Below are 24,049 nucleotides of genomic sequence, written 5' to 3' on the forward strand. Positions count from 1 at the left end.
GTGGAATACAGGGCAGGTCCTCAAGACTGAGAGACACTCTATGTAACCGCTCTCTACTCTGGCCAAAAGATGTTGGCTCCTGAACAGAGGACCTTCATTACTCAAGGACAATTATGGAAAATCTCTGTCCTTATTCTTATTCGAGAAGGGATATCATAGATGATGCCCCTCCATGAGCAAGAGCAGAAAGCCCCTGCAAATCAACTTCTACCGCTCAGGTGAGCACATGACCATGATGTTACATGGTCAGTCATCAGGGGCGGACTGGGAACTTAAAGTGGCCCTGGAAAAAATACTAAAAGTGGTGCCAATTTGTAACTGGGTCTAAATTGATGGAAGGCAGGGCCAACACAAATAGCCGGGGCCAGCAATACCTTATTGTGGCACATTATACCACCCCAACGGAGCCAAATACCACAGTCCATCACAAAATACTCCCAGCAGCACAAAATACATCCCCAAAAACTTCCATTGGCCGGCCCTAAGGGGGGCACAGGCAGCCCCCTAGGCATCGGCCCACCGGGAAATTTCCCTGTAAGGTCTATGGCCAATCCACCCCTGTCATCCATTCATTTTAGTGGCCACAAATAGCTGATCATCAGAACATTTTGAGTAGGGATTGTCCAACTGAGGACTTAAATGTAAGTCTGTAGAAGAGAAATAGTTGGGCAGATATATTAATCTTCTCTGAAATTTAGACAGCATAAAGGCAGTCTAAAGATGTGTCAAATTTATCAGTGTCTCACGTTCTATGTTAACTTTGGGGCATCTTTAGACACTTTTGTCTAACTCTACACCGGCAATTGGTTGGTTTACTTTGCGCCTATATTGTTACAATTTTGGCGCCCATTTTCTCATATAAAAACCACACTTGCATTCTGATAAGCCCCACCTCTTTCCAGAAAATCCCCACCTTCTTGTCAAACCTTCTTGTTGAACTGTCTAAAATGCTTAACAGATGTGGTGTGCAGCATGTGTGCAAGATTTCTGGCTCAATTTGCTGGAGCGGCCATACTGTTGCACTCATCTGTAAAGTGAAGCGAGTGTGTGTGCTTTATGGCGGCTGCCAAGAATGGGAATTAATTAAATAACAGAGAAATGTTATAGATTATCAGTCTATGGACAGTTATCAGTACATCCCATCCCCCAGACCTCCAACAGTTCTATAAAGTTGTCATTAAATTCCTTAAAAAACCTCTGCTGACTCTGTCCCTGTCTGTACAGTAAAGCTGAAAGGTGAAGGCAGGAAAATGTCAGCCTTTTGTGCCTGCTTTAGTGTGAATACTGGAATATTTAAGTGTTTTTCTTTTTTAAATGGTCACATAATATATTTTTTATCTTCTCTTGGTCAGACCAACATAAGGCATTTTTAACAGAGCTAAAATTGGAATTCAATACTAGTAGTAAATATATTAAATCCAATAGGTATAGAAAATGAAGGACATGACGAAAAAAAGAACCTATTTGTATATTTTCTTATATTTACACTCTTTTTCTCTTCTACACTGCACTGCAGTCATTGACTTGGACTTTCATATGCAGTAATTATTGTATCCTGGCGATGTTTGCTTTCTGCAATTACATTGGGTTAGTGAAACCAGATGAGCTGTAAAGTTGTTGACATATGCTGTGTGCTAAATGGGTGTATTTACCCGCTCTGCCTTCATACTCATGTTCCCTGATAAGCATCATTTGATTATTTTACATGCACAGGGTCAAGTTTCTCTTAGACAAGAAAATATTGGACAACCAGAAAAGTGTAAAGTACAGATTCAACTTGCTGGTCCTCATCAGATGGCTCCCGATGTGATGGCTCTGTAGAGCCATGGTTGGCAAGGCAGTAAACATATCTGCTTCCTTGAAGCAGGAATGGTATTAGGGCTTTCTCCCAGAGGAGGAATATTTTTGTGTTGGTCCTCTGTTACACTGATGAGCACTAACAAGCCTGAAACTGTGCTGTTGACAGATTACAATATATACAGAGAATTTTGGACCATTTCTTTAGTGTTTTGATTATGGTTCCTCAGGCCCATCAGAGGAGATGTTTGTGGGGTCCACCCTCCATCTGCACAGAACATGTGATGTCCACTTATAATGACATTGTAATTTCTGTTGTTAAATTGTAAACAGGACATATGATCAATAAGATCTAATAGGCTATTACTGATAAGAAATTGACCCTTGTGGTAGATGATTGCTCCAAAGTCACCTCCAAATGTGGTTGTCTTCTGCTGGACCATTAGGGACCTTTATTCCCTCAGAGCTTGAGATCATTGGACAACCCTCAGGTACTCTAGTGGGTCAGTTCCGACCCTGTACACCAGCAGTTACAGATGTTTAGTCAACAACAGGCATGGGAATGAATACAATTTCAAGGCTATGTCCACTAGCTTAAAAATCCAAAAAGAAGCCTCTTGTTTTTGAGATTTTTGATGAAGCTTTTGAGGTTGTTCACATTCAGAAGAGGAGGGCGATTCCTTGATAATTCTTACTGTAGTCCAATATTTCTGTATCATCTAAAAGAGTATATTGAAAACAAAAATGCCCACAATTGACATCTTCTTAAAGCAACCTTCCAGTTCAAGAAAACAAAACACTTACCTGGTGACCTCCTTTTCATCTTTTCAGCTGCAGATCAGGTTCCTCTTCTGCTTTCCAAGATTTTCCAGACTACTTGATGCATACTGTGCATTTTGTAATCCAGGACACTTCCTGCTTGTTCAGCGCTGCATTTGGATTGGCCAGCCAATCTGAGGGCAACAGGAAGTGTCTTGAACTACCAAATGCACAGTGTGCATCAGGTAGTCTGAGAAATGGTGTGGCCATCTTGGAAGGCAGAAGAGGAACCAGATCTGCAATTGAAAAGATGAAAAGGAGGTAATCGAGTAAATGTTCTGTTCATTCCCCAGTTCAAGTGATTTTATTTTATTTTTCTTGAACTTAGGATTGCTTCAAAAGAGTTCTCCACTTTGGACAGTCCCTACTCCTTAGAAGTGTCCCTTGGCAATAAGCTGATTAGAAAAGTGCTCAGCTGTAATGTGTGGGGCAAACCTGGATGTAAGTGTTTCCCTTCAGCGCCCTCACAGGAGAAACCAAGCAATACACAAGCCCATTTAAATTAGTGGGTTGTCTATGTAATGCAGGACAGGTCCTCAAAAGAGGTAAACACTTTTTGTAACCGCTCTCCACTGTGGCCTAGACATGAGGATCGTGAACAGAGGACTCCCTCTATTAACTCGGAATCTCCTAACAATCAGGGATGCACATAGCCTTTCTGCTGAATGAGGCGAAAATTGAAAAAGCGCCCCCCCCCCCCCCTTTCCTCCTAACATTACGTATATCAGTACAGAACATACAGGGTAATACAGCGCCCCATACCTCTTACATCCAGTGATGTCTCCTTTGATGTAGATGTTCTCTTGCCTCATCTTCTCCTTTCAGACCTTCAGACCAGACCACCATTTTTCAGTAGTGTTGAGCGCGAATATTCGAATTACGAATATTTATCTCGAATATCGCAACTTCGAGAATTCGCAAATATTTTTAATATAGTGCTATATATTCGCTATATCTAATATTCGTCATTTTTTAACATCTGAACACTTGATTCCTCCCTGCTTATTGCTTGTGAGCCAATGAGTCATTGGCCCACAAGCAACTTAAGCAGGGAGGAATCATGACTTTAGATGGGAAAAATGCCGAATATTCTAAAAAACGAATAAATAGCACTATATCGAATGTATTTATTTTTTAGAATATTCGTCTTTTTTTTTTTCAATCTGTACAGTTGTTCCACTTCGGCATACTCCGCCCAGACAAGCGTCCCCGTCACCATGGGAACACCTAGGGGTTAGAATATACCATGGGATCTGAGTTTTCACAATCTCAGTGAAAAAATGCCCCCTTATAATGTGTGGCAGTGCAAAAAATACCCCCTTTTAATGCCCTCAGTTGAGCTAATGTCCCCATAGTGCCCCCATAATGTGCCAGTATAAAATACCCCTATATAGTGTCCCCCAGTAAATGCCCCCATAGTGCTTCTCTCCCCCCTTCCACCTAGTGCCCCCCATAATGTACCAGTATAAAATGCCCCATATATAGTGCCCCAGTAGATGCCCTCAGTGTTCCCCATAATTTGCAAGTATAAAATACCCCTTCTTGGGGCCCCCCGTAGATGACCCCATAGTACTCCTCTCTCCCTTACCCATAGTACACACCATAATGTGTCCCAGTATAAAATGCCCCTATACAGAGCCCCCCATATAAAATACCTCTTCTATGTGGCCTTAGTAGATGCCCCCATAGTGTTCCTCCCCCCCTTCCACCATAGTGCCCCCCATATAAAATACCCCTTCTTTGTAGCCTCAGTAGATGCCCCCATAGTTCCCCCCCACTAATGTACCAGTAAGAAGTGCCCCTATAGATGCCCCCAAAGTGCCAGCCAATAATGTGCCAGTAAAAAGTGCCCCCCAATAATGTGCCAGTAAGAAGTGCCCCATAGATGCCCCCATAGTGCCCCCCAATAATATGCCAATAAGAAGTTCCCCCATAGATGCCCCCAATCATGTGCCATTAAAAAGTGCCCCCCATAGATGCCCCCCAATCATGTGCCAGTAACAAGTGCCCCCACAGTGCTCCTCTCCTGTATTGTACCATATAAAAAAAATTAACTCACATACTTACCTCCATCAGGCTGGCAATGATGCGATGCAGGCCTCTTCCCGCCTGTGTCCCGTGCTGCACGGCTCAGGCGGCGCGATGATGTCTAGTGCCTGCAACCTATCAGAGGAACGGGGAAGAGAGACGCCTCTCCCCTGCCCCGCAGACGCCTCTCCCCTGCCCCGCAGAATCCATTTGTATCACTGTCCTGAGGACGGCGATACAGATGACTATGGAGATGAGCGCTTCCACAATAGAAGCGCTCATCTCCCTGTGCCTTGACGCCCCCCCACTTGTCACCAGGGCCACGCCGCCTGAGGCGATCGCCTCGCCTAATTGGTAGTGCGGCCCTGCTAACAATGTGTATGGAATTGGGTTTCCAAAATGGACAACCCCTTTCAGATGCAATGCTCTACTTTCAGAATAAAAAAAAAAATCCAGATAATATCCTTAAAATGCTTGTGTGAGCCTCATAGAAGAAGGTACACTTCTTGAGATCCCCTTCTGTAAGCAGAGTGAAGAGACACAAAGAAAAAGGGGATCTGGCTCTGGAGGACTCAGCCCGGCCATGTACAATATTATGTGGTCTCCCATTCTTTTCACTTGGCACCATGTAATAACACAGTTTAGTGGACATTACAGGAAAACTGTATGGTTGGCCACAACCTCTGCCAGGGATAACAATGGATTTTTCAGAAGCCAGATCTGCACCGATCACTTAATTATCATGATTAGAGATGAGCGAACTTCTGTTTTAAGTTCGGCGTCTAAAGTTCGGCTTCCGGTTAGCGGAGGATCCCGATATGGATTCCGAATTACGTTGTGGTCCGTGGTAGCGGAATCAATAATGGCCATTATTGATTCCGCTACCACGGACCACAACGGAATTCGGAATCCATATCGGGATCCTCCGCTAACCGGAAGCCGAACTTTAGACGCCGAACTTAAAACAGAAGTTCGCTCATCTCTAATCATGATAACTGGCTTTTACAAAGAGGTTGTCAAGTTGAGACCCCATCTTTTATTTTTCTGTCGATCTATTATAGGTTATATCTGTTTATTGATGATTAACTCACGACTAATCTTTATCTCAGAATTCTTCTCACATGAAACAAAATGGGCACAGCAACGAAGACGAGGATTCCTTTGGCTCGCGGTATAAACGGATCCTTGAGAAGTTAAAGGATCAAGACCTGCAGATTGTGGATGTTCACAGAGATAATGAAGATCTACAGATTAAGGTAGAGTGACAAATTCTCAAAAGATAAAGTAGTTATGGAGCTCTTGGCCAGGTTGTTTAAACTTCCCACCTCCTCTACCTCCTTAAGAACCTACATGGTCAAAAAATTGGACAAAAGTAGCCATTAGCCCTGGTGGGCATTGCTATAGAAAACCTAGAGGTGAAAGTTCTAGTGCTGTTACATCAATAAAATAATACAGTATGGTGGAGAAGGAAAATTGAGATCTGGAGTAGTCACCTGCTAGCTGTGGCTTCTGTTGCTAGGTAACAACCTTAATAAGATTGGGTTGTTACATATAGTTACTAGGGATGAATGAATCGACTTCCGATGAAACATCCGAAGTCGATTTGCATAAAACTTTGTTTCAATACCGTACGAAGCGAACACTCCGTACAGTATTAGAATGCATTGGCTCCGATGAGCCGAAGTTTATACTGTAAAAAACAATTTCCCGAGTAGTGTTGATCGTGAATTTTTATTGCGAATGCCGATTTTCGCAATCAAGAAAATGACTGGAGATCACGAATTCGCGAATATATGACGAATATTCGCACAAATATTAACAAAATATTGCGAATTCGAATATTGGCCCCGCCGCTCATTATATACGAGTTTCCGAGTTATATACCAAGTTACGGTATATTTGAGTGTAATGCCGGTTCTGTTATTCCAGTTGGAAGCGACACGTGAAGCTGGATCAGGTGCGATAAGGGACGCCACCCATAAACTGTACGAAAATTACAACAAGAAGTCTGAACAAGTCCGGAAATCTCATGAAGAGGAAAAGCAGCGCTTACAGGTAAAGGGTGTGGTTGGATCCATATGTGAAAGGGGGATTGGCGATCACAGGATTCAGCAGTTTAAAAGTCCGATATCATTTATTTTCCATCCAAGTTATACAGTCAATTGAGTAAATCCACGGCACCAGAATAGAACATAAACTGATCTGCAGGGGACGGACTGGGAACTTTAAGTGGCCCTGGAAAAAAAAACTAAAAGTGGCCCCGTTTTGTAGTCGGGTCCAATTTGATGGAAGGCAGGGCGAACACAAATGGCGGGGCCAGTAATACCATATTGTGGCACATTATACCACCCCAACAGAGCCAAATACCACAGTCCATCATAAAATACTGCCCCAATCAGCACAAAATACATCCCCAAAAACTTCCACTGGCTGGCCGTGAGGAGGGGTCAGGCGGCCCCCTGGGCATCGGCCCACTGTGGAATTTCCTTGTAAGGTCTATGGCCAATCCGCCTCTGCTGATCTGTCATGGTTCAGTCCAGTGATGCATCTGCAGAGCAATTGTAGATGATGCATCACAGACTCTCATACAACTCATTTAAGATGATGGAAATATTGGGTTCTTTTTGGTTCTATTTTTTAGGTTTCTGCTGCAGAGAATGAGGATCGGTTTAAGAAAAGCATCGAGAGGTTGAATGAAGTGGCTGACAAAATTCAGGAGAAGCACAGCCGGATCACTGAGCTGGAGAAGCTGATGGAGCGGATGGAAGCAGTACGTGATCTAGGCCTCATAATATTCACTGCAAGAGACATTATATTCTACTTGAAGGCTATGTCAACTTTTCATTTCACTGCGTCTAAAATGAAACATGAAGCAAATAGTCCATTCAAAATCTTTCATCTTGAGTTCACAACTCCTATGAATGTCTAAATGTTTCCATGGCAACAGACTACAAAATCTGATCCTGCAGTCATACGCTCCTCCATTGGTCCCCTATATGTCAGTGAGAATTCACAGACTGTAGGACCAGACTTGTGTTCATGTCCATAGATTAATGCACATGTGATATACTATATTTATATAAATCCTGTGAATTTTCTGTATTTTCCTTATAGGAAAATACATCTTTGGTGGAAAAGAAACGTTTACTAGAAAATAAGCTCTCGAGAAGAATGGGCGATCCTTCCAACCCCAATGGGTCAGTAGTAAATCTGTTTATAGTGGTGTAGGTATTGCCTAGTCTTTATCAGATGAGAAGGAAGAAAAGGAGAAGAGACGAGATCTCAGGGTACAACCACACGGTCAGGTTTTCTGATGCAGTTTTTAAAGCCAAAATCAGGAGTGAATTCAAAAAAGAGAAGTTTTATCTTTCCTTTATACTCTCTCTCCTTCTGGTTTTGACTCCCAAAACATCATTAGGAAACCTGACCGTGTGGCCATACTACCCATACATGTATATATACAGTCCTCAACATTAAAACTGCAATACCAAGAAGGAAAGGTAGTGGAACTATGGAAGACTTGATAGACATGTTAATGATATGCAAATTATAAAACAATGGAAGCAAAATATTCAAAACATCTTGATTTATTCAGTATTGAGTATGAGCAACACATGCAGGAATGTACACACTTTTGCACTCCTTGGCATGCTATCAATGCAGTTATTGATGATTGTCTGAGGAATGTTCTGCCATGCTAAATGATCTTGGGCACACAAATCATCAAGATTGACTGCTGGCAGCTTCCTATGTTATTGCCAACCAATGACCTATACCATACGTGCTCGATGGGAGACAAATCTAGAGATGCTGCAAGCCATGGTCGGAGGCTTAGGCCGTGCAGGCTGCTCACGTTAGCAGGAGTAACATGCAGCCAGGCGTCATCCTCTTGACACTTTGCAGAAATGGTGGTACCACTGGTTCCACCATCAAATTAATTAACTCCAAGCTATTAGTGTACCTGAAATGAAAACTAGAGGGGTCCGACCACTGTATATTTTATCGCCCCACACCATAATCATGGAAGTAGGACCAGTTTGATGTTCCCTTGTGAAGGTTTCTTCCTGACGTTGCATATATGGTCTCCAGACCAATCTCCAGTTGCCATTGCATCTGAGAAAATAGCGTGACTCATCACTGAAGAGAATAGACCTCCATTCTAGCCTCAATTGCCATCTTGCTGTTCACCACGATAGCCTTTTAGAGCGGTGATATGAGGTTAATGCAACAACTGAAGCTGGACGTCTGGCCCAATGTTGTGCAGACACCTTCTGATGGTCTGTGTAGACACTGTTTGCTGCCTTAGGCTTTGGATGTAACATCCATTTTCACTTTGTGCCGTTCTTATAATCAAATGATCCGTCAGTGCAGAGGTTTGCCTCTGTGCTCCACCTCCATGATGTTCTCTCAACTTCCAGTATACATAACGCTAAATGATGCTGAAATTTTGGCCTAGATGCATAGTGATCTACCGGACTGATAAACCAAGTTCTCTCAATTCAAGGATTCTGTCCCTCTCAGTTTGTGATAAGTGTTGATAACTGGCACGTTGAGGAACAGGAGGCATCGCACAATAATCACACACAACTTGTTCTGATTTTTGAGGTTTTATGTGGCTAAAAAAATTGCTTTCAATCTGGCTTTTATGCCCCTCCCACAGGCCACAGATTGGAGCTAGGTGCTTGAAAATGTGATAATTTGCAGATCTTATTTCCTCAATTAGCATAACCGCATGGCTTGTCCTTCCTGGTGCTGCAATTTCAATGCTGAAGAGTGTAAATAACTATCTGATGGTGGGGGTTTGAGCTCAACCCTTGCTCAACCACTCCATCAGTTCAGGGGCATGGGGCCCCGTTCTCATGATTGGTGGGGAGGGGGGCTCAGCAGTTGGACCCCTACCAATCATCCAGTGGATAGGGAATAACTTTACCGGTAAACCGCTTTAACCCACCTATTGATAATTAGATGATCTGCCCCAAACTATACAGTAAAGCTGACACAGAAGCTAAAGAAGATAGGAAGCATCTGCCTATTGTGACTACTAAACTGGCCAGTGAGAAAACTGCAATATTAAAGGTTTCACAAAATTACAGGGGTCGTCTCATCTGGGACATTAATGTCATATTACTAGGACATGCCAGCAATGACAGATAGGTTCTGGTGCCACATCTGCAACCTGCACCTATTTCCAGAATGGGCCCCAAGAAGAGAAGAAGAGCACATCATGCATGAGTGGCATGCTTTCCATTAATTTCTATGGTTGTTCCCAAAATAACTGAGCATAATGAATAACCAAACCAGCGCTCGGCTAATTTTATCAGTCCCATAGAAATGAATGGAGGGAGGTCTCCGCTCACTTTGGGGGCCTATTCTGGAGATAGGTGCAGGTCCCATAAGCCACCAATGTCTCAGATGAGACAACCCCTTTAATAATTTTTTTTTTTTTTGCCCCAAACAGCCTAAATTTTTAGTAATTTTATTTCTTTAGCTGTTCATCGATTCAGGCTGAGATTTTTAAGACAGAAGAACAAATTAATCACCTGCAGGAGCTGATGATGTCCCAGCACCAGCATCTCCGCGCATTGATCCAGGAGGTGAGGGGCTACTCTTAAACTCTTAAATGTTCGATTTTCCTGGACTCTTGACGCTCCCTCCAGCCCCACTGTGTTACGTACCTTCTCGTGGAGGGGGGTAGGAACTGTTGGAAACCCACCCAAATTGTATTTATATTTTTAAAGTTATAATTACTATCAGAATTCTTTCTCTTGTTTTTGTATCCGGACATCCTGTGCGGGCCACGATAATAACGACACTTCCTGTCCGTGGTAACATAATGTACGATGGTCATGTGACATAGACTTACGGAAGCATCTCCTAATGGTTCTCATTGGACATTACGTAGTCATAACAATGAGCAATGGGATACCCCGAATTGAAATAGCAGTTCTCTTGGAGAGTTGTATTATTATTTTTTATTTCCTACAAGTCAAACCCCCAACACTTTTAAAGGCTGTGTACACTTTTGGGAGCAATTTTCTTATTGCATTATACTCATTTTGAGCTAAAAATAATTTTTTTTAATTGGTCTTTATTAAAAATATGGTGTCCTTTTTTTCTGTACAGAGCTGATATGCTCTTGTAGCGCCCTTTGGATTTTCTCTCTTTTCCGTCAGACCAGGAGCTGACAGACTCCTTATCTCTGATCTCTGACATTTATAAACACTCATTATAGCTCAGTTCTTATCTTACCGATAAGAATGTGGCTTAAATAAGTGTTTATGACCTCTTATTAATTTAGAGATAAGGGTTATTAGATGTCGGCACACAGTGAAAGTGAAAGTATCAGTCACACAGCTAGAAAATGTCACAGACGTAACGAGACATACGGACGTCCCCACAACAGTGAGTAGCGGCAGATCTCTGAGACTGTCAACACGTGGTTTGGTTTGACATGTTTACCTTGTGGATCAATAGGCGTCTGTGTGGTTTCTGGTACTGGCCAAACCCTTAACCTTCAGGTGTTGCTATTGTGGTCATTTAACTTTCCCTATTTATAGTTGTCTCTCCCACAATGCTGTGCGGTTTTTAGCTTCAGTAGGACCTGTGGATAATTGGGTTTTGGATCTTGGCTGAGTTCCTGGTGCTGCCATAGCTTCTTGGAAGTTAAGTGTTACCTTTCCCTTTTGTATTTTAGCTTTTCTGTGTGTTGCATTTCTTTGTTTTGTATTAGGCCTTAGGGAGACTCCTGTTTATCGTTTCTTTTGGAGGAACAGGATGTCTCATTCCTGTAATTTAGTACCAGGGTCCTTTAGGGTTAGATAGGACTTTAAGTATTCCTGTGTATGCACTCCCCTACCTCTGGGGTCAGTTCATACTGGTAGTCAGTCAGGGCTTTGATTAGGGTTTTCACTATCAGGTGTCCATCTTCCTTTCCTAGTTTTCAGGCCCTTTCTCCTTTTCTCTTTCCCTCCTATGTTCGGTGTGGGGGTTTCCCTCCCACACTAGAGCGTGACAGAAAAACAGTTAACCCTTTGTGACAGAACAGCTCAATATTTTTAATAAAAGCCAATTGAAAAAAAAGGATTTTTATCCAAAAATGAGTAACATGCCATCATAAAAGAAAAATGCCTCTGAAGGTGTACATAGCCTTTAAGGCTTGAGGATGTTAAGTATATATGCAGTGCTATCATAGTACAGGAGGAGCTGAGCAGATAGATTCAGGATTCTTTATAACTTGTATTTTATTTCTGTGAATCTCTGCTCTTTTTATGCTTAAGAGTCCAGTGGGCGGTCCTAATCTGTGATCTCTCTATGCACAGTCATACAGGGGAGGCTGCCAATCACTGATAGGTTTCCCCCCCCCCCCCCCCTGGACTCATAAGCATAGAATGAGCAGGGATATAAATGAATAAAATACAAGTTATACTGATTCTTTTCCCATAAACCTATATATCGCTCTGCTCAGCTCCTCCTGTTCTATAACATGCTCCCTGCAGATCAGACACCAAGTTCCATGTGACAGGTTCCCTTTAATAAAAGTGTAGTGCTCTACTTCGGCTTATGCCTGTGTTGTAGTAAATAGAACCACACTATGTCTATGCTCACCTGCGATTTCCTAATATAGTCCATTGACAAACTGATATCGGACCCGGAAGCAGAGATCTCGGTTGGTTTATGCAGGGTGCTTCTGTAGTTGCTTCTATACCTGCCTGTGACTCAGACGTGAAAAATGATATCAATACTTTGCTACCAAACGTGAAGATCATGCACACAGCTGCCCAGATCTATGCTTCCTACATCTGAATTTTGCGGTTTGAACCAAGGTTTACTTTAATTCTTATATGATGAATATTTTAAAACCATATACAGGTGAAACTTGAAAAATTAGAATATCGTGCAAAAGTCCATTTTTTTTTTCAGTAATGCAACTTAAAAGGAATTGCATTAATGCAGCTTGAAATTAGAATTTAGTGAAAAGGTTCAATATTCTAGGCTCAAAGTGTCACACTCTAGTCAGCTAATTAATCCATACCCCCTTGAGCAAAGGGGACCTGAGATTGTGACTTTGGGGTTTCATAAGCTGTAAACTATAATCATCCAAATTATAACATATAAAGGCTTGAAATATCTCGCTTTGCATGTAATGAGTCTATCTCATATGTTAGTTTCACCTTTTTAAGTTGCATTACTGAAATAAATGAACTTTGCACGATATTCTAATTTTTCGAGTTTCGCCTGTAAGGTATCTCAGACATGTATGATGTGTCCTGTATCTTCTCATAAAGCTCTATCGCCCTCTGGTGGCAGTCTGACGTTATTGCAACTGTTGTTTAAATGTCTAAGATGTTTACTGAAATAAAGATGCCCTAACGAAGGAGCAGTCTATCCCCTTTCACAATTTTCTCACTATTTTCAAGAATTCCCAGTCAATAGTTTTGTTGTCTGCTGTTTTCCGTAGTGTTGTACAATGCACCAAAGAGTATACTGCTACATCTGTATATGGAAGCATCCTATGTGTATGTTAGCCCTGTCTGTACCTGTGTAGGGGGATGAGTGTCCCTCCTTTAGAGTCTCCAACACATTACATTACATAGCATACATACATGCAAACCACCTGTAATACTTTATATGCCCAGTGGTGGCGCTGCAGAACAATTGAACACTTTCTGCCACAATCCGCCATAATCTTCCACATGATTACAGTTAGGTTCCAGAAGCAGGAAACTTTATGATCATCTTATTTTCGGGGAAATCTTTCTAACAAAAAAGGGAATATCTAAAGTGAACACCTCCTATAACAAATTTGATTGGCGGAAAATTTTTTTTTAAAAGTTTCTATTAAAAAATCTACTTTCTTGCTGTGCTTTCAGAGGGAAGAACTGAAGAACCGCCTGAAAGAGCAGGATGTAACGATTGGGGAACTGAAGGAAAAAATCGGTTTTCTTGAATGTGAGGTAAAAAAAAATATATATATACTGTATAAATCTCTGAATCAATGGTTATCGGGTGTGTCCTGGACGGTGCAATTGATGGAGTTTTGTGCTATTAACAATTATAAAAATCTTTGAAAAAATAAGGTCTGTGGATTACTTAGAGATCTTGCAAGCAGAGAAGGAGCTGTGATCCAGGATCTATAGACCTCTCTGAATGACACTTCCCTACCAGGGAAAAATTTGGGGGGGAAGGGGGGCAATGGGGTAATCATTGGAGATATTGGGGGACCCCAGGCTGAGCCCCAATATCCCATCTCTCCCACTGGTTCAGAAGGCCCCTGGTTGTGGGGGGGAATGCACAGACCCTATGTAGAGATATATATCAATACATAATTCTATGTCTGCCCCACCGCCTTCTCTGTTCCGGTGACCTTACGTAGGAGCATGACCTCACTTGTGCTGCTTCGGCTGAGAAAACTAAAGCCTTGACAAGCTAGGCAAGGTGGATTTTTCAAAAACTAGGTGTGCCACATATTATCAAATACACCAAACTGTGACAATCTGAGCTCAATTTTGGCACAATTTGCAACAAAATATGGGCGCACTGACATTAGTAAATGTGGGCCACTGTGTATGACAGGTATGTACAATGTGTGCATGTTGTACTGTATGTATGTAGTATACGTCTGTATAAATATCTGATTAAAACACAGTGTATGTGGTATATATGTGTCTAATCTGCATGCTATGTATATAATAGTGTTGAGCCTGAATAATCGAATTTTTATCTCGAATATCGCAACTTCGAGATTTCGCGAATATTTAGAATATAGTTCCATATATTCGCGAAATCGAATATTCGTATTTTATTATATTTTTTTTTCATCTGAAAATATATGATTCCTCCCTGCTTCTTGCATGTGGGTCAATGAGCCATTGGCCCACGAGCAACTGAATTGAAGCTGGAAGGAAGATGGACCAAATATGACGAATATTCTAAATAAAGAATATATTGCTGTATATTCAATTTTAGAATATTCGTCCTATTCTAATCTAAACCAATAATCTCGGTTATAATATTCGAGTTCACGAATATTACAGCAGAAAAATCGTAATGGTTTAATACGTGTGCCCGAGCGCATGACAAAATCGTTATTTAATCAACTTCAGCATACAACACCCCGACAAGCGTCCCCGTCACCATGGGAACGCCTGTGGGTTAGAAAATACCATCGGATCTGAGTTTTCCCTGAGATCGTAAAACCTCAGATCCGATGGTATATTCTAATCCACAGGCGTTCCCATGGTGACGGGGACGCTTGTCGGGGAGCAGTATGCCAAAGTGGAATATTATTGCTCTAACTTCATCTTTTAGAATATTCGTAATATTGCTCTAACTTTGTCTTTTAGAATATTACGAATATTCTAAAAGACGAAGTTAGAGCAATATTAAGAATATTCGTAAAATACACATATTAGCCTAGCCATAGTCATAGGAAGGGTGCCTTATACAGAAAAAACAAAAAAATAAAAAATCGTACGATTAATTTAATCGCATATTATTCGCGTAAATGAAATAATTACGAATATTCGATTTCGACGAATATAATACGAATATTCAATCGAATATTCGCGAAATATCGCAAAATCGAATATGGCACCTCCCTCTCATCACTAGTATATAAGTGTATATAATGCATGTATGTATGGTATGCATGTGCTGTATAAAAGAATGCGTATTAATCAGTAGGTAAACAGAGTATATGTTACATACTGTATATGAGAGTCTGCAGCTGCGGACAAGAATAGGACATGTTCTATCTTTTGCGGAGCTGCGGACCCGAAGATCGGGGCCGCACTCCGCAATTGCGGATGCAGACAGCACACTGTGTGCTGTCCTCATCCATTTCGTCCCCATAGAGAATGAATGGGTCCGCACCCGTTCCGCAAAATTGCGGAACGGATGCGGACCCATTTTGCGGATGTGTGAATGGAGCCTAACCCCTACACAGTGTAGAGGTATACTGTATATTGTGTGGCACAGTGTAGGCTATATGTGTATAACATAAACATATTTCACATGAAAACTTACAGTTACTTGGCTTGGCCCTTGGGGATCTCGGACGCCACTTCAACACTTTGGCCGGGGGCTCGGCGGAGCTGATGTTGTGTTTTATCCTAATGAGAAAGATTTCATAATAAGGATTAAGGGACAGAGAGATAGCAGAGCAGAGAGAGCCTGGTGCTGCTACTAGGGGGTCATACTATGGGGGAGTAATAAAGCCCACCATAATGCCCCCCCAGTAGTAATAATTCTCCTTATAATGTGCAAAACATACCCCCTTGTAAAGCCCCCAGTTGAGCTAATGTTCCCATAATGTGCCAATATAAAATACCCCTTCTCAGTGCCCCCGTAGATGACCCCATAGTGCTCCTCTCCCCCCTTCCCCATAGTACCCACCATAATGTGTCCCAGTATAAAATGCCCCTATACAGAGCCCCCATATAAAATACCCCTTCTTTTTAGCCTCTGTAGATGTCCCTATAGTGCCACCCAATAATGTGCCAGTAATAAGTGCCCCAATAGATGCCCCCAATCATGTACCAGTAAGATGTGCCCCATATCATGTGCCAGTAAGATGTGCCCCCATAGATAACCCCCAATCATGTGCCAGTAATAAGAGCCCCCCACCATCATGTGCCAGTAGCCTGAGTGCCCCCTATCATGTGCCAGTAGCCCCCCTATCATGTGCCAGTAGCCCCCCTATCATGTGCCAGTAGCCCCCCTATCATAGTAGCCCCCCTATCATGTGCCAGTAGCCCCCCTATCATGTGCCAGTAGCCCCCCTATCATGTGCCAGTAGCCCCCCTATCATGTGCCAGTAGCCCCCTATCATGTGCCAGTAGCCCCCCTATCATGTGCCAGTAGCCCCCCTATCAAGTGCCAGTAGCCCCCCCTTATGTGCCAGTAGCCTCCTATCATGTACCAGTAGCCCCCTTATGTGCCAGTAGCCCCCCTTATCCCTTATGTGCCAGTAGCCCCCATTATGTGCCAGTAGCCCCCCTTATGTGCTAGCAGCCCCCCTTATGTCTGTGCCAGCAGCCCCCCTTATGTGCCAGTAGCCCCCCTTATGTGCCAGCAGCCCCCCTTATGTCTGTGCCAGCCCAGCAGCCCCCCTTATGTGCCAGGATTGTCATTTTTACATAAAAAATAATAAACTTATACTTACCTCCTCCAGGATGCGATGCAGGCCTCTTCCGGCCTGTGTCCCTCGCTGGCTCAGGCGGCGCGATGACGTCATTGAGCCGCGACCGGCCTCTGATAGGCTGCCTGAGGACGGCGATACAGATGAGATGACTTTGGAGATGAGTGAGCGCTTCCACAATGGAAGCGCAATGCTCATCTCCTGCTGTGCCCTGCCGGCGCCCCCCTTCTGACAGCGCCCCGGGCGGCTGCCCTGCCCGCCCGCCCTGAGAACATACAAACTACATGCAGATGTTGCCCTTGGTTGGATTCAAACCTAGGACCCCAGCAAGGCACTATTGATACCTACTGAGCCACCACTAACCACTGAGCCACTGTGCGTCCTCCATTTACTCCCCGCACAGCCCAGGGAGTGCAAAAGGGAGAGAGATGAGCCACAATGAGGACTACAATTACCCTCGTTGCCATCGCTACTACTCCCAGCTTCTCTAGTTGCACCCACCTATCGCTGGACCTCCCCTCAGGTCAGCACATGTCAGTGTCAGGAACCATTAGAGAACTTTCCTTCAGTTGCCGCACTCCACCAGAGCAAGTCTTAAGATTTAAGACCATGAAATAATTCATGTGATGGCTTCTGTCAACCGAGAAGCGATGTCGTCTGGACGTTCAACATCGTGCATACATGTGCATTGTATGTGGTCGACCTTTCGTTCTCAGACCTCTGAATTCTATCCTGGAAATTAGGTCTGGTATTCTGGGTGTGGTGAGGATGTTCTAGGTAAAATGGGGTAAGGCTTAAAAACTTGGAAGATTGTGATTTGAGAAGAATAAAGACTCCACAGCAGCAAGAAATTGTTTAAAAAACTGGTACTTCTGGACCCAAAGGACCTAAAAAAGTTAGAGAAATGGAGTACAAGTATGTCATATGCTGGGAAGGGGTTATGGTGTCTGTTCTGTCTTTTGTTGGGATCTGATCTGTATCTGTTTTATTTGTATTGGAATAGCATAGTGCACTACACTGGATTTTTTTTTGCAGTTTATTGTCATGAAAACTTTGCCCTGGGCCCACCAATGACCCTGAGTATAGGGCACCAATTCCCAGCCCAACATCTGCCAAATCCTTGGAAAAATTTCCACTGCCTGTTGCCACCAATAGAGGGAGATCTGTATAACCTATTTATGTTTCCTATTGACCGGAGCGCCCCCTAGTGGCAGAAACAGGCAGCTGATGATTTTACAAGTTGTGGGACATTGTTCTGTACTAAGGGAAGCGCTGGATCAAGTATCGGCAGATAACAATGTAGTATCCCACTTATGTGTGAATGGGCCACTCCAAAATGTTTATATGCCATCCTATGTTATTTTACACTATTAATGTATTTTCCTTTGTGACAGCTGTAAAATTCCTATTACAAGCTGGTGGATGCACTACACATATCCAACACTAGGTGTCACCCTCACAACATTTATATAGGTCAGCACACAGGAAGTTAGACAGGAGATTAGAAATGGGAGTCTAGGAGGGAGGAGTTAGGAGGAGAGGAGAGGAGCCAGACTTGACTCTGTCCTCTAGGCCTTGCCTCAGAGAGAGAAGCTACTTCAGTCCATGTAGTCCAAGCCTAGGACTTATTGATCCGAAACTGTAACATCCCTACTAGGAACCCTTCCAGGGACTTGCTGGAATAATTGCTGTATTTCATGCAACCTCCTCAAAGAATGGAGCAGAGAGTTTGCCTGCCAAAAGGGAGACCGCCCTTGAGTTGCTGGATTACTGAACTATAGGACATAGACAAAGGAAGATAACTGCCGTTTATCAGGCTATAGTCACCTTTGCCCACCATAACCTAGGACAGAAAGGCCATCTGTCAGAATATTTACTTACAGAGGATCCAAAGCATTATTGAAAGGCTGAGTGACTAAAGCAAGATCAGGAACCAAGTACTAGTAAGATCATCACTTCTACATAGTGGAGCTGGAACCTACAGATACCACCTCACTGAGCCTGGTATGGGAATTTACAGCTTTACTATCTGTATTTATGGCAAAGTGCTGCTAATGGATGATATTTATTGTAAGCAGGGGCGTAGCTATAGGGGGTGCAGAGGTAGCAGTCGCTACCGGGCCCAGGAGCCTGAGGGGGGCCAAAGATCCTTGGGCCACATAAGAAGACACCGGTATTATAGAAAGTGCATGCTGGTCAAGTTACACCTCTGGCTGGAGGGAAGGGGTTAGGTCAAGAATTTGACATGGGAGGAGTGCTGTTTAAATTTTTGCCTCAGGGAGCACAAAGCCTATGTGCTCCCCTGCTCCTGGCCACAAAGCACTGAGGGAAGGGGGGCCCAAGCTGAACTCTCGCACCAGGGCCCATGAGCCTTCAGCTACGCCCCTGATTGTAAGAATACAATTTACAAGTAAAGTTCCTGTTTGGTTCAACCATTGCCTCTCTCCTCATTCTACTCCATCTCCTCATTGCACCTCACTGTACTGGCGTCACGAACACAGGGGCCCAGCCTCCAAAGCACCTTCAAACCCCATTACCATCAAGGGCACCTCAACCACCATCTGGCTGGTGTTCCCTGCAATAGAAAGTGCCCCGGAGGATTTAGTGCTGTCTTCCTTTCCACTGCAGGCCGGCCCAGGGGAGCTACAGAAAAGTGAGTACAATTACACTCACATATTGCCCCTGCGGTCTGGCACGTTGCAACTACATATAATGTATGATACCGGGGGCCACAGTATAACCCCTTCTGACGTAACTGCATAATGGTTTGGGGAGCTGGTATTTCCCTCTGATCCGGCCTCTGTAACCCCTCAGATGCAGCCAGGCACATAGTCAACATAGCATATCTACAGGACCCACATCTATCATAGACCATATACTGAAAGGGTTAAAATATAACTTTGTTTTGTTTTGTTTTCTTCAGAACAAAGAATTGAAATACAAGGTGGATCACTGGTCCAGCCCCAGCAAATTCAAAGTATCTAAAGCGACGTCAGTGAGGTAAGTGTCCTGGATTTTCTGCTTTGCAGTGTATTATGCCTGTTAGTGTAGGGCTGACCACCATCCAATTAGGCATATTTACCAGTATTTTTTTAACCCGCTAAAGCCACTTTAACTTACACGCACACACACACCGGCCTATCGCCAGCGTCCAATCTGTCAATGTCCAACCACTCTGACCACCACCAGTCAAGCAGTGGATCTAGGGAGGCACCATGCTACTTTGTCTCCCGTTGCCTTAAAGGCTATGTACACCTTTGGAGACCTTTGAGCTAAAAATTATTTTTTACATTGGTCTTTATTAAAAATATGTCATGCTTTTTTCTGTACATAGTTGAGATGCTCTACTAGTTGCCTGTGGATTTTCGGTCTTTTCCGTCAGACCAAGAGCTGATGGGCTCCTTATCTCTGCACTCTGACATTATAAACACTCATTATAGCTCAGTTCTTACCTTACTGAAAAGAATTTGGCTTAAATAAGTGTTTATGACCTCTTAGTAATTTAGCGAGAATGTTTATTAGATGACGTCACAAAGTGAAAGTGTAAGTGCCAGTCACACAGTTAACCCTTTGTGACAGAACGGCTCAATATTTTTAATAAAGGTCAATTGAAAAAAGATTTTAAGACAAAAAAGAGTAACATGCAATCATAAAAATACAAATTTTTTGCCTCTGAAGGTGTACTGGCCTGGCAGCCTTGGTCTGATTTGAGCAGGCGTAGATTTGTACTAACATTTCTGCAATTTATTGGCTTTAGAATAAACCTTTTAAAGGGGTTGTGCCAAGTTTACAAGTTATCCCCTACCTACACAATAGGAGAAAACTAACTGATCAATGGGGGTCCTACTGCTTTGGACCCCCACCAGTCCCGAGAATGGGGGTTCCTCTCACCCAATTCGATGGAGCACCAGGTCAGATATGCACCCCGCTGCTTCATTAACTTTCTATGGAACCACTGGATATAGCTGAACCCAGCACTCTCCGACAAGCAATTTCCGACGGTTTCATAGAGAGTGAGTGGAGCGTCAGGATGCATGCTCGATCTGTCGCTCCATCAATTTGGGGGACCCCGACCCCGTTCTCAGGATTGATGGGGGTCCTAGCTCTTGAAAAACACTGATCAGTTAGTTATCCCCTATCCTATGGGTAGGGGATAATTTGTACACTTTGCACAATCCTTTAAGCCTCCATGTTGAACTAATGCATCATAGTGGTCGGGCATGTGCAGTAACTGTGACACACGATCAGCGCAGGAGCCCACACTGACAGCCAGGATCCCAATGTTACGGCCAGGAGAGGAGACAACCCTGAACCAAGACATTTTTCCCCTTAGATGCCATGGTCAGTAGCCTCTGTGACATCTGCTCCCTGCTTACTGCTCCCCTTTCCACAAACGTAATTGTGGGGTGCCAATGGGTTTTCTTTGCAACTGGAAACCTAACAGAGATGACCAGGCTTGCCATGGCTGTAGGCTTGTGGCATAGCATGATAGAAAGCCTGGCTGTCATGCTCTAGTGTGGGAGGGAAACCCCACACCGAACATGGGAGGGAAATGGGAAAGGAAATAAGGCCTGAAAACTAGGGAAGGAAGATGGATACCTCCTAGTGAAAACCCTAAGGGTACTTTCACACTAGCGTTATTCTTTTCCGGCATTGAGTTCCGTCCTAGGGGCTCTATACCAGAAAAGATCTGATCAGTTTTATCCTAATGCATTCTGAATGGAGAGCAATCCGCTCAGGATGTCTTCAGTTCAGTCTTTTTGTCTTTTCAGGACGGAGATAATACCGCAGCATGCTGCGGTTTTATCTCCGTCCAAAATTCCAGAATACTTGCCGGAACGCCGGATCAAGCATTTTTTTCCCATTGAAATGCATTAATGCCGGATCCTGATCCGTCTGACAAATGCCATCAGTTTGCATACATTTTGACGGATCCGGCCAGCAGTTCCGGCGACGGAACTGCCTGCCGGAATCCTCTGCCGCAAGTGTGAAAGTACCCTAACCAAAGCCCTGACTGACTACCAGAGGTAGGTGAGTTCATACACAGGAATACCTAAGGTCCTATCTAACCCTAAAGGATCCTGGTACTAATGACAGGAATGAGACAACCTGTTCCTCCAAAAGGAAGGATGATCGGGAGTCTCCCTAAGGCCTAATACAAAACGACAAGGAAATGCAACACACAGAAAAGCCAAAATACAAAAGGAAAGGTAACACTTAACTTCCAAGAAGCTATGGCAGCACCAGGAACTCAGCCGAGATCCAAACACCAGCTATCCACAGGTCCTACTGAAGCTATAAACCACACAGCATTGTGGGAGAAACAACTTTAAATAGGGAAAGTTAGATAATCACAATAGCAACACCTGAAGGTTAAGGGTGTGACCAGTACCAGAAACAACACAGACGCCTATTGATCCACAAGGTAAACATGGCAGGATATGATGATTTGGTATACTAAGCATTATATCAGTGATGAATCCACATTGTGAACTTTTAATAATGTGTATTTGGAAAAAAATAAAGCAATATTTTCCATGAAAAATGGTATTACGGTTTAAAAGTGGAAAAAGAACAGGCGCAAGTAACGCATTTTTCACCCTATAAGACGCACCTAGGTTTTAGGTGTGTCAGATCAGACCCCCAATGTTAATCAGACCTCAGATCAGACTCCCATGTTACTAAAACCCCAAATCAGACCTTAGATCAGACCCCCATGTTACTAAGACTCGAAAGGTAATCAGACCTCAGCTCAAATCCCCAATGTTAATCAGATTTCAGATCAGACTCCCAATGTTAATAATACCCCCAACCAGACCTCATATCAGATCCTCAACGTTAATAAGACCTAAGATCAGAGAAAAAATAAATAAATCAACTTACCTCTTCTGTTCCGGACAGACCCAGTGTTGCACAGCATGAGGTTACAGAGCACACCCACGTCCTCACACTGTGCGCAGGTCACAGCGCAGCGCAGCGTGCGGCCAGCATAAGGAAAGCTGCATTCACTGCTTCCTGGTCCTCCTGTACTAATAAGCTCTTCTATAATGGAAGCATTTTATTAGTATTTGCCCCATAAGATGCACTGACATTTTCCTCACACTTTTAGGGGAGGAAAGTGTGTCTTATAGGGCAAAACAATATGGTATACAGCATCAACATAATGGCTATGATGTAAATAATAAAGTTAATTAAACCACACAGTGAACAAAGTACCAAAAAGAAACAAAAATTTTCACAAGACATGCTTTGCCATAATTGTACAGACCCATAGAATAAAAGTAAATTGAACGATGCAAAATTCAAAATGGAGAATTTCAGTTTTGTTTTGTTTTTTCCCAGTAATTGTGAATTCTTCTCACTTTACAGTGAGTCCATGTTTGGCACCTTGTCTCCGTATTTAATGCTGCTGAATAACAGGAAAAGCCCCGGAAGCAGCTGATGCCGACCTCTTCAGGATGTTCTGCCCTCTCCTGCTGGATTCCGCTACGTGACAACATTTCAGGGTCTGGGTCCCGTCACCCGGTGGCGCTGCTGGGAAACTGAAGACTTGCTGCCAGATTCCCCGGCAGATCACAGCTGATCGATGGGGATCTCTGCAAAGTAACAACCTGTGATCAGCTCACTTTTGAAGGGACTCTTCTAATAAAGAAGCTGGTTCCAAAGTGGACAACTCCTTACTCTCTCTGCCGGTTTAAAACTTATGAAAAGTTTATGGCAAACTGGAAGAACTTCCTTTTTGAGTAGGGACAGAGAAGTAGACTAAGGGGCTAAATCTACACGACGACATTTTGTTGCACCAATGTCACACGACAATTTTCATAATGATAGTCTATGGTGTCGTGCTGCGACTGCGACGCGACAGTCGCAAAAAATCCATTTGAAATTGATTTTTCTGCGTCTGTCGCAGTCGCAGCATGTCGCAGTGCGACACCATAGACTATCATTATGAAAATTGTCGTGTGACATTGGTGCGATAAAATGTCGCGCGACACATGTTGCAGTGTAGTTGTGCCCTATCTGTCGAGTCGCGCAACACATGTCGTCGTGTAGACCTAGCCTTAGGCTACATGCACACAAATGTATTCCGTATTTTTTGCGGATGGGATGCGGACCCATTAATTTCTATGGAGCTGTTAAAAAATGCGGATAGTCAACCATTTGTTTACCGCATCCGTTGTCCGTGGTTCCATTCCACCAAAAAAATAGAGCATGTCCTATTCTTGTCCGTTTTGCGGAAAAAGGATAGGCATATATAATGGATCC

At 43.3% G+C, this 24,049-nt stretch overlaps 1 protein-coding gene across 3 annotated transcripts in view; it reads left to right on the forward strand.

Moving 5' to 3' along the window:
* The window catches only part of CCDC68 (coiled-coil domain containing 68), a 57,112-nt gene extending 33,461 nt beyond the window's left edge, over positions 1–23,651 (forward strand). For all 3 annotated transcript variants that reach the window (XM_040420147.1, XM_040420146.1, XM_040420149.1), the window contains exons 4-11: positions 5,754–5,900; positions 6,574–6,699; positions 7,286–7,414; positions 7,759–7,841; positions 10,133–10,238; positions 13,515–13,598; positions 19,707–19,783; positions 23,153–23,651. In XM_040420147.1, the coding sequence (XP_040276081.1) occupies positions 5,754–5,900; positions 6,574–6,699; positions 7,286–7,414; positions 7,759–7,841; positions 10,133–10,238; positions 13,515–13,598; positions 19,707–19,783; positions 23,153–23,225 (825 nt within the window). In that variant the 3' untranslated portion in view covers positions 23,226–23,651. The remainder of the gene's footprint in view (positions 1–5,753; positions 5,901–6,573; positions 6,700–7,285; positions 7,415–7,758; positions 7,842–10,132; positions 10,239–13,514; positions 13,599–19,706; positions 19,784–23,152) is intronic.
* Positions 23,652–24,049: the final 398 nt, after the last annotated feature.

This window comes from Bufo bufo, chromosome 2 (assembly GCF_905171765.1).
Source record: "Bufo bufo chromosome 2, aBufBuf1.1, whole genome shotgun sequence".
Lineage (NCBI taxonomy): Eukaryota > Metazoa > Chordata > Amphibia > Anura > Bufonidae > Bufo > Bufo bufo.